The sequence below is a fragment of the Bos javanicus genome, chromosome 1, assembly GCF_032452875.1.
Source record: "Bos javanicus breed banteng chromosome 1, ARS-OSU_banteng_1.0, whole genome shotgun sequence".
Lineage (NCBI taxonomy): Eukaryota > Metazoa > Chordata > Mammalia > Artiodactyla > Bovidae > Bos > Bos javanicus.
The window spans coordinates 16,206,271-16,217,321 of record NC_083868.1 but is presented as its reverse complement, the minus strand read 5'-3'; the positions used below and the strand labels follow the sequence as shown (position 1 = coordinate 16,217,321).

At 41.4% G+C, this 11,051-nt stretch overlaps 1 protein-coding gene across 2 annotated transcripts in view; it reads left to right on the top strand.

The window, feature by feature from the left end:
* Nucleotides 1–1,109: 1,109 nt before the first annotated feature.
* NCAM2 (neural cell adhesion molecule 2) overlaps nt 1,110–11,051 on the top strand; it is a 562,754-nt gene continuing 552,812 nt past the window's right edge. Inside the window, exon 1 of one of the 2 annotated variants that reach the window (XM_061425859.1) lies at nt 1,110–1,405. In XM_061425859.1, the coding sequence (XP_061281843.1) occupies nt 1,351–1,405 (55 nt within the window). In that variant the 5' untranslated portion in view covers nt 1,110–1,350. The remainder of the gene's footprint in view (nt 1,406–11,051) is intronic. The other variant, XM_061425935.1, reaches the window with a different exon arrangement.

The window sequence follows — 11,051 nt, the reverse complement described above, 5'->3', positions numbered from 1 at the left end:
CTTGCATACCTTTTCCTATTTTTTCCAGCAGAGACAAGGATCCCTACTTTTCCAACAGAAAGAATGATATATCCCAACATTCGGGAGAGGAGCGCTAGCTGTGGTAGCTGGCCACGACTCCATCACTTCAATTTAAAGTCGGGCACACGCAGGTGTGCGTATGGTAGGGGGTGACCGGGCGCAAGATCCCCGTGCAACTCATCTGTGTGCGTTTCCAGCACCTTCCGCATCTCCAGCCTCGCGGGGACCTCGCCAGCGCTGTGCGCCGGCGACCGAGGGCAGAGCCCGCCGAGTGTGTCCAGGGGAGACTTTGGACTTCTCCAAGGACGCAGGAAACACTGATAGCCCAGTTGAACGCAGCCCCTCTCATATCTCATCCCCTCCCCGATCTCTCTCCTTTAAGGTATCTGCTGTCGACAGCAGTGGGCCGACGTGGGTAACAGACACTGTGCACATCTTTCCGCCTAGCCTACCCTCTCGAGCCTTAGGAGACAGGCGGTGTAGACCCCCAGAGGACGGCTCCTTTCCCTCTGCTCCGGCAGAGTGTGGAATGCGTGGGAAGCGGGCAGCCTGCAGAAGGTTTGCGAGAGAGAGGGCGTGGGAGAGGGATATCACCACCGCCCGCCCCCCCCCCCAACGCCCTTGAAGGAATGCGAGCTGCAGAATCCACTGTCCACCCCTAGCTGTGCGGCTCCCACGGAGCCCTGACGCGCTAGAAGCGCGCGCGGGGCCGGGCAACCGTCGGCAGCATCAGCACGGGTTCCAGCGGTTGGCTTCCGCCCACCTGCCTACGTTGGGGCGAGGGCGCCAGGCTGCCCTCCCTCCCTTGGCCCAGGGCCGGCAGTCCCCCTGAGGATCGCCTTCAGGCTGGGCGTGCGGACGCACTCGTGCCAGCCGGATCGCGGCGACCCGGGGTAGCCGGAGGCCCCGGGAACCGAACTCGCGGCTGCGAGCTCGACTGCGGACGAATCCAGGGGGCCGCGCGCCCCCGGCCGACGGTCGGTCGCCGTGCGGCGCGGAGGGATACGCCTCGGCCGCACCTCCCCTCCCCGCCCCTCCCCGCGCCCGCGCCCCCGCCCCCGCCTCCCTCCCCGCCCGGCTCTGCTGCCGCCGCGGCGGCCGCTGCTGCTGGTGCTGCTGGTGCTGGTGCCGCCGCCGCCGCCTGGATATAGTGCGGCAGGGAGCGGAGCTTGCAGTCACTTTGCAAGGAGGAGCGCGCGGGCTGCGGGCGGCTGGGGCACCCCCGGAGCGGCGGCGGCTCTAGCAGAGGCGGCCGTGACAGCGGAAGGTTCTCTCTCCGGGGCTGGACTTAATAACTTTGGAACTGTCCACCGGTGTCACGTCCTGAACATGAGCCTCCTCCTCTCCTTCTACCTGCTCGGGTTGCTTGTCAGTAGCGGGCAAGGTAGGAGTGCGGTGCTTTTCTTGCGTTTACTTTCCCTCCCCCTTCTACCCAACCTGGAGAGCCAGAAGGAGCTCCAGGAAGAATTAAATGACGGGACTAAAGTTATAGTTATTGTTGTTATTATTGTTTCCCCCAGTGATGTCTGGTCTGTGGAGACCCTTGAAGAAGAAAATACAGGCTGGGAGATGGGCATCAGTGAGCCGGAGGTTGAGGAAAACTGTATCTTTCTCTGGGATCTTGGCTTTCTTTGATTTTCATTATCAAAAAAATTGAATGAGTAGGTTGGCATGTGTTACCAGTTAAATGTCTGAGGTTGCGAAAGGCAAGGGAACGATGATGTTTTAAAGAAGAAGCAAAAACTATCAGCATTAAACTCGTTGGGAAATATTTCTGTTGTGTGCAGGAAATTCAGTTCTTAGAGACTTTTTTTTTTTTTAATTCCCTTGCCCAAGACCCCCAGTTTCTGACAGAAGTGAACGATGATGGTTTATTTCTGTTGAGAACTGAGAGAGGGGCCATGGATGTGTGTAAGAAAGCAGATGGATAAAACTAGGACTGTGTTGCAGTCATTCGTTTTCAGCACACCCCCCCACCCCTTGTTAATACAGCAAGGTTGACATTTTTTATGCCATCAGATTGTAATTACACCTGTGAGGGATGTTTAGCTTGTGGGGAACTGGTGGGATTTTTATCTGTTTAGAAAAAAACAGAAATAGCTTACTAGAATAACCTGAGAGAATTTGGGGAAGCTACCTCTGTTTATAGAGATAGATGTGCATTTGCATTGTTTAGTTTACGTTCACGTAAAATATATTTATAATAAATGGAGGCATTTTCAATAGTCCAGACAAGTTTGGGCATTTAAATTGGGGACCCAAAATGCTAAAACATGCATATGTGGAAGTCTTCCAAAAAAAAAAAATATATATATATATATATATATATGTGTGTGTGCGTGTATAGCAGTGATTTTCTGATGTGTAATAATAGCAGAGAATGTTATTAGTGTAGCATGATTTTTTTTTTTGAGAAAAAAATAAATTACAGCACAAGTTAAAATATCTCCACTGTATTCAGTTCTAAGCTTTTTAGCCTCTTCTGTGTTTTTCATTTGGTCCAGCAGGGGGTGGTAGAACTCCATTTTAAGGTGGGTCTGTTCTTCCACACTCCCTAGGTCCTTCTATCATTCTTCAGCCGGGCTTGACATTTTGGATATGAAACCTTCCTTTCTCTGCCCTTCTCCTCCCTAAATCTATAGTGTTAGTCGCTGATGAAACGCGATTGGATACAGATTTTTATGTTCAGAAATTAGAACGCAAACACTGTTTTAGTTTGTAAAGTGACTTGCTAAGAGGCTGCTCATTTTCTCTTAAAAGAATAGAGTATGCAAAATTCCAGTCGTAGCAAAATTGCAGTTTTGTCAATCTGAAGCTAATATTAGACCAGCCACTTAATTGAATCATTTTAATAGCAATGATCAATATACACACTCTGCCCTACAGATACGCTGCTTTAATTGTTGGAGAGCTGCTGGTTATGTTTAACTGTTCATTTGTAATATAGACAGGTATTTCTGAATACTGAGAAGCAGTCCCCCAAAATTGCAGTTAAAATACCACTGCAATTAACCAAATGTAGACACTGTGGGCAAAATGAGGACATCGTGGAAGGCAAGTTTGTGCAGACTTAAGATTATATTGTGACTGATTTGGAGAAGAAAAAGAAAAAAATGTGTCAGTTGTGGAGTCTTTGAATTTACTGTCATAGACATTAAGTGTGTTGGAATTTGGGGGATAAAAAAGAAATCTGGGAATGTTTAAATAGTACACACAGACACATATAATTTGGGTCTGTGTATGTAACACATATTTGAAATTGTGATTCACCAATTTAGAATTCAGAAGGCAGGGTGATTATAAAGAGGGGCTTGGAGACTGAAGCATGCCTCACAGGGAGCCCATATTCACTGTAATGTAACAGGGAAGGGAGAGAGCGTCGTTCTCAAGATCTCTCTATCTAGTACAATTTAAAAATGCATGGCACTCACAGAGGTATAGATGCATGCATAGCAGAGAGCCCAAGCTTTTGTGAAACAGAACATGTGGTACTTCTGTACCATGTGTCCTAATGAAGTCAGAGGTGCTTGGAAACGGCAATCCTGATCCTGGAGTCCAGTTCCTCTCTGCTAGTGTTTTGTTCTCCAATTAAGGATGCAGTAGCAAGTATCAGAAGCACCACAGGGAGCAGTTTGGAAAAAAATAATGCATCTAGCGTAACTCATACTTTTGTTTATTCTTTTGTAAACGGGGCCATGGAAAAGCCACCAGTCAGTGATCCTTGGGCTTGCCTTGGAAATACTAAAATCACAGCTTGCTGATTTATGTTTCCAACAATATACTTGCAGGAGGTTTTATGAAGCATGATTGAAGCTATCGCTTTGGAAAGTGGTGTGCAGTTAGACTGGAGAAAGGCAATGATGATGTATTCCCTTTTAAGTAGTCAAAACGTTTTGAACTGCGGCCGTGGAATAGGAGAAAATGACAGAAGTGAAAAACTGACTAACTTAAGTGGATGCCAATACCATAATTAGCTAACAAGGCCTAATAGTTCTGCTTCTAACTTTCAACACAAGGTTATTGTTCTACTGTAGTGAGAGGCTTTTTTATTGTAGCAGAAGTGCTCCTTTAAAAGCCTCTCCTTCTCGCTGCAAGATTCATATCCAATGAAGTGCAGTTGGGATTTAATTGTTGAGTCTGGATTTCATTGTCAATGAAACAACTATTCCATAGCTCTAACTTCTGCAGTTATTTTTCCTTTGTATTTAGAACTTGGTCACAGCTTCTGTCATCATTAAGTCTCAAATGATAACTTGAGCCTGTGATTCACAGTGCGTGTGCTGTTTGGATCCATGTAAATTTGTATTTACATGTAAGGGCTGCTTTCCTGAAACTTTAAATTTTTAAAACAATTTTCTTCTTTTAAAAATTACCCAAGTGCAATTAATAATCATCTATGACTGACTGTTCGCATACATACATTAGAAGCACTGTTGTTCGAAATTATTAAGCAAGAACAGAGGTGTCTGTTCAACTGGATCTCTCTTGTCATCCAGTACAAGATATATACCTAGGACACTCACCTAAGCCAAAATCATTGGGGAGAGGAGGGTGAATTGCCCAGTTAGTTAGTTGAACTTACAGGCATCTGCTTACAATTGTGCTTTCTGATGAAGTGCTGGTAAGTCATTGTTCATTAGAGAGGTGTAGGTATGAGGGTGACTACTGGTTTCAGGTCTACAGGAAGGTCTCCACAAACCTGTCTTCTGTGGGGGCTGTTAAGCAGACAGCCTGTCTTACCTACCTGGCTCTAATGCTTAGATGTCAGCTTTTCTTTGTACGATTTCAGTTGAATCAACTCCACGTTCATTTGCTTGTAGAGAAGATAGGCTATGTAAATTAATATCCTTATCCTCAATGAATAAACCACAGGATTTCTTTCTCTGCTTTATATCAAAGGAGTTCAGTGGAACATTTGGTCACTTTAGTGTCCAGTGATGAATTGTGGCGCCCAGAGAACTGGAAGGGAAGTTGGTGGGTCCTGAGTGTTCATGAATCTGTTCAATGACACTCAGGGCTAATGGTCTCTCAGAAGTAATGCCCTCTCAGAGAAGCAATTAAGGGGACGGAAGAACCTCATACAGCCCAAGAAGAAACTCAAACTTCAGATAATTTCATACATAAAATGGCCTGTTTGCAAACATGGGTTTGCATGGGACATGCATGGGACTTGTTTGTACTGAGACTGAGAAATGAGATACAGAAAGTGTTCAGTACCAGGCTAACAGCGTGGTTTGTTTTTGCCTGTTTCCTTGAGAGGGAAATGTGAGAATGCAAACGGTTGTCACTCTGAAGACCCTGGAACTAGTCTTGCTGCTTCCTCTGGCTTTTGACATTCGGGAAATGACTTTAATTCTTCTGTTTTGAGGGTCATCTCTCACAACAGTGTACATGGAAAAGTACTTTGAATTGCCTTTTCTTTTTTTTTTTTTACATCCAAAATAAAAATAATCCTCTAGGAGTTGGTGGATGCAAATTTAATAATTTTAATATTCTTATAAGTGAATATAGTTGTTTTTTTTCAAATTTTATTGACTTAAGAGTCTAAATTTCCTGTGCCCTTTATACTATCCCAGTTATACTGAAGATAGGCCTATTTAACAGATTTTAGTTTTAATGTTCCAAATTACATGATATGAGAATACTTTAAGATGCAACCCGTGCTGTTATTAAATGTAATATTCCTGAGTTTCACAGAACTGAGGTATCTTTAATTGTTCAGCAAATAAAAGTGCTTATGTATGGCACTCTCTTAAATATTTTAATAACTTTGAACTATTTACAATTATAACAATAGTGCTCATCTCAAATGGTTTTCAACACACTCCCTAGTTTCGCATACTCACTTGTGCCACTAACAATTCATCAAACATTGGGAAATATTTTAGAAAGCTATGATCTAATAGGAGAAAGGGGCAGCAGAGGAAGCTAGATAGCATCACTGACTCAATGGACATGAATTTGAACAAACTCCATTAGATAGTAGAGGACAGAGGAGCCTGGCATGCTGCAGCCCAGGGGGTCACAAAGAGTTGGATATGACTTAGGGACTGAACAACAAGAACAGTGATCTAATGAAATAAACTTGCCTGAATTTAAATAAGTAAGAGGCAGAAGGGGGAGTTTTGAGAGTATTTATAATCATAACAGGCTTCCCTGGTAGCTCAGATGGTAAAGTATCTGCTTACAATGCGGGAGACCTGGGTTCAATCCCTGGGTCAGGAAGATGCCCTGGAGAAGGGAATGACAACCCACTCCAGTATTCATGCCTGGAAAATCCCATGGACCAAGAAGCCTGGTGGGCTACAGTCCATGGAATTGCAAAGAGTCAGACACGACTGACTTCACTTCACTATAATCATAACAATCAACAGATTAACCTTGGGAGAATCTTAGGTCAATTGATGAAAATTGTCTTGGTTCCAATTTGTTTTTTAAAAAGAGTGGAGAAGGAGAACAAACACTTGACTTGGAAGCAGAAGACCTAGAACACTGAGGGCCTCTTGACTGAAGAAGCAGCTTACTCTCTCAGAGCCGTTATTTGCCTGTTTGAAAATCTAATATAAAAATATCTGCCTAGTTGACCTTGCTGTACTGTTAAGAGGAGCAGTTGTGATAACACATATGTGTAGACCTGTTGTAAAATGTCAATCCTACTATGCTAGACATTACGTATATTTTTTAAATAATATGCATACATATAAACCTGCCTATGACTTAAAAACAGTTCGTTTATTAATTTAAAATAGCATCATAAGCTGCTCTGTGATTGGAGAAAAATATTGAGGGGGCTGAGATAATCTAATTCATTAATGAGAGTGACTTATTCATCAGTCAGTGATTACATGTCTCAGACATTGGGCAGAATTCCTGGGAGTGATTATATAGATTGTGTGATGAACAACTCTAGGGGGCACTACTCGTAGTCATAGTGATGGAATATATATTTCCAGCAGGGGGCAGGGAATCGTTTTGAGGAATGTGTTTCTTTTTTGTATCATGAACCCCTTATATGGACCAACACCAGGCTGGAATTAGTCACAAAGAGTCTTCAGTGGCGTGTAATTACGATGTGACTTGCTAAAGGTCAAATAGAAAAATAAAGGGATTAATGACTAGAGTTCTGGTCTGTAAATTCTCACTTCAGTTCTCCAAACACCAAACTTTGCATATATTAAAAAAACATTATCTAATGGTTCTTCACCTCAAAGTAAATACTTAAATAATGTGCCATTTTGTCAGTAAATCAAATATCAAATACTTGTTGAGGCCATACAATGTGGATAACCTCAGCATTTTATAACATTGAAAATCACTTATTCAAAGTGCTTTCAATTACCTTGTAACTCAAGACCGTCAAGAATCCAAGGAAGTGTTTACCTTATGGATGAAGAAATTGAGAGCAACTACCTGGTTTTCCTATATAAATTTTAGTTAGTATGAAATTAGGATTAAAATTTTCTCATTTCTAGTTCAATGCCTATTTTTTTAATGTATTTGATGCATTTGTTTGAAAATGAAAATTTGGTGTGTTGGAGGGAGGAAGGTGCTTGGAATTTAAGATTCATAGTTGAGAAGATAATAGACAAATGAATTTAAGAACCCAAATCCACATATGAGAGATTAATAAAGTGTTCAACTAATGAACAAAGATATCATATAATTGGCTTCCCTGATAGCTCATTTGGTAAAAAATCTGACTGCAATGCAGGAGACTTGGGTTCAATTCCTAGGTCGGGAAGATCCTCTGGAGAAGGGATAGGCTACCCACTCCAGTATAATTGGCTTCTCTTGTAGCTCAAGCTGGTAAAGAATCCACCTGCAATGCAGAAGACCTGGATTTGATCCCTGGGTTGGGAAGATCTCCTGGAGGAGGGAAAGGCTACCCACTCCAGTATTCTGGCCTGGAGAATTCCATGTTCTGTATAGTCCATGGGGCCACAAATAGACACAGCCAAGCAACTTCCACTTTCATCATATAATTAGTTAAAAATTAAATGATTTAAATAAGTCCTTAGGAATTCAGCATCTCAAAAGACCTAAAACTTGTTCATTGTTTGTTAACTGCCTGGCTCAGTTGTATGCACTCTATATGTACTACCTGGCTTAATATATACAGCAGTCTTGTAATTATTATCATATCTTACTCCCCTTTGTCAGTTGAAGTCTGTGAGGTGTGGAAGTTGAAGGAGCTAAGACTGCACTGCTAGGAGACAAAGGTTTGAAATCAGTACATGTGTAAGATTGGCCTCTTTCCTGGGACAACACGTTGTTGCTCACTAAAGCAGAGAGGACCTCAACACAGTGAGACTAAATAGAGAAAATAATACAAGCAGAATAAGTTGTAGGGAAGGAGGTAAATGTTCAGAGGACAGAAATAATCCAATTTAGTTAATTAAGAAATAATACAAATTAAGGATTTAGAAAGGTGAGTTGTTGGCCTCAATTATGGAAATATTGGAGAGACTGGGAGGCAGTCAAGCCTTGCGGCAAAGCTGAGTTTCACTAACGCTCAACATGCAGAAAACTAAGATCATGGCCTCTGGTCCCATCACTTCATGGCAAATAGATGGGGAAACAGTGGCTGACTTTATTTTGGGGGGCTCCAAAATCACTGCAGATGGTGAATGCAGCCATGAAATTAAAAGATGCTTACTCCTTGGAAGGAAAGTTATGACCAAACTAGATAGCATATTCAAAAGCAGAGACATTATTTTGTCAACAAAGGTCTGTCTAGTCAAGGCTATGGTTTTTCCAGTAGTCATATATGGATGTGAGAGTTGGACTGTAAAGAAAACTGAGTGCTGAAGAATTGATGCTTTTGAACTGTGGTGTTGGAGAAGACTCTTGAGAGTCCCTTGGACTGCAAGGAGATCCAACCAGTCCATCCTAAAGCAGATGAGTCCTGGGTGTTCATTGGAAGGACTGATGCTGAAGCTGAAACTCCAATACTTAGGCCACCTGATGCAAAGAGCTGACTCATTGGAAAAGACCCTGACGCTGGGAAAGATTGAGGGCAGGAGGAGAAAGGGACGACAGAGGATGAGACGGTTGGATGGCATCACAGACTCATGGACATGAATTTGGGTGGACTCTGGGAGTTGGTGATGGACAGGAAGGCCTAGTGTGCTGCAGTTCATGAGATTGCAAAAAGTTGGACACGACTGAGCGACTGAAGTGAACTGAATTTCAAGCATTGTTTGGGCAGGAAAGTAACACGGAGTTAAATTTTGCTTTAAGTCCACTTGCCACGTGTGGTGTGGACTAGAGGGAAATGAAAAAGGAGTGAATGGACAGGACACAATGTTTCTGTGGAAGAATTAATGGATCTTAATAACACATTAGATTTGGGGAACTGGAAGGAATGTGACCCCTGAAGTTTTAAGCCTGTTTGACAGAAAGAATGGTTATATCTTAACAGAAATAGGTTAAGTAAGTAAAGAAAACTGCTGATATCGGGCAACGGTTTTTCTTACTTCTTTGTATTGGGTTTGCCAAAACGTTCATTTTGGATTTTCCTTTCTGGGTAACCCACTTTTTTTTTAAATTATATGTTAAGTTGAGTATTCCATGGAACATCTAGATAGAAATGTCAGTATTAAATTGTGAAAGATGTACTGCTAATCTTTATTATTTCTTCAGTATCTTTCTCTGCATTCATTTAACTCCTGTCTTTATGTCTTTCTTCATCACTATTTATACTCGAGGATTATTAAGTTTGCCTGAAATTTTAGATGAAATTTCAAAAGCATGTGGGTCAGATTTGCTTTTCTATATACTCTTAATTTTCTGTGTTTTATCCATGTTTTTTAAAAGTATTGTTCCAGGCAAACAAAACAAAACTTGACAAAATAAGAAAAAATAAAGAAAGAAAGAAACCTGAAACCTAAACTAAAACAAGAAAAAAAATTTGGTATCGAACTATGTTCAACTCTCTATGAGTGTTGAATATTTTTCTGTTAGTATCCAAGGGAACTAATATTTTTTAATGTCTGCTCTATGCCAGGGAACTGTACTGGGCATTTTCACTCATTATCTAATTTAATCCTGATAAAACCACACTTGATAGATGATGTTTGAGATTGAAAGTGTCTGATTTGCCTAGAGCTCTTACATATGTTCTGATAACACACAACTTTATAGCCAAGAGCATCAAATGCATTTAAGGTAAAATGTAATTCCTTTCTGCATTAGTGTGTGTTTCTTTGATGCGTATTAGTTTGTTCACAACTAGTAAATATGAGGATGATAGGAATTGTGTTGATCCACATATGATTTCTTCAGGTCATTAATTTTTAAGTAACCAAAAGCAAGCTTTGTCACAATTGAGTAGAGAGCCTTAGCAATCTCTGGAGTATTAAGATAAATGTGAAAAGTCAACTCAGGTGCCTTTCTTTAGCACAAGTGTTAGTTTCTTAGTGACTTTAAGAACCATCTTGATTTCTACAACATTATATATCTGGCATCACTGAGAGTGCATTTGGAGAAACTGGTAAATCACTTTCCTCTATGATAAAATGACTTGTTTGTTGCCTTATTTTTTAGAGGATATATACTGGATCATAGTGTTCGTTTTAAAGTTAGTGCCCTTTAGGCTTATATCTTGAAAGAAGATGCAGAAATTGGATACAACTACTAGTAGAGATTTAACTGTGCTGGGTTGTTTTTTTTTTTTTGGTAAAGATTGTTATAGTTTTTGTTAGTGCTTGGTTTTAAATTTCCGAAGGTTTCACATTCTCTGACCTCCAATCCTGTCTTTTTCCATAAGCCCTGATATTTTTACTGCACAATTTTGCAGACACCAGCATTTTTCAAGGATGCAGATATGGTGTAATAGAAACAGATGTCAAAACTTGTAAAAGAAACCAGTGAGTATGGCTAAGACCTATATTATCATAGAATAGAATAGGTCCCAATTTAAGAAAAGCATTGTGCTTTGTTCTAAGTACTAATGAGTGGGCTTCTGGACAGGGTTTCTGTTGGCATAACTTGTCCACTCTCAACCAGTTTTCTACTCATTATGAGGCTTT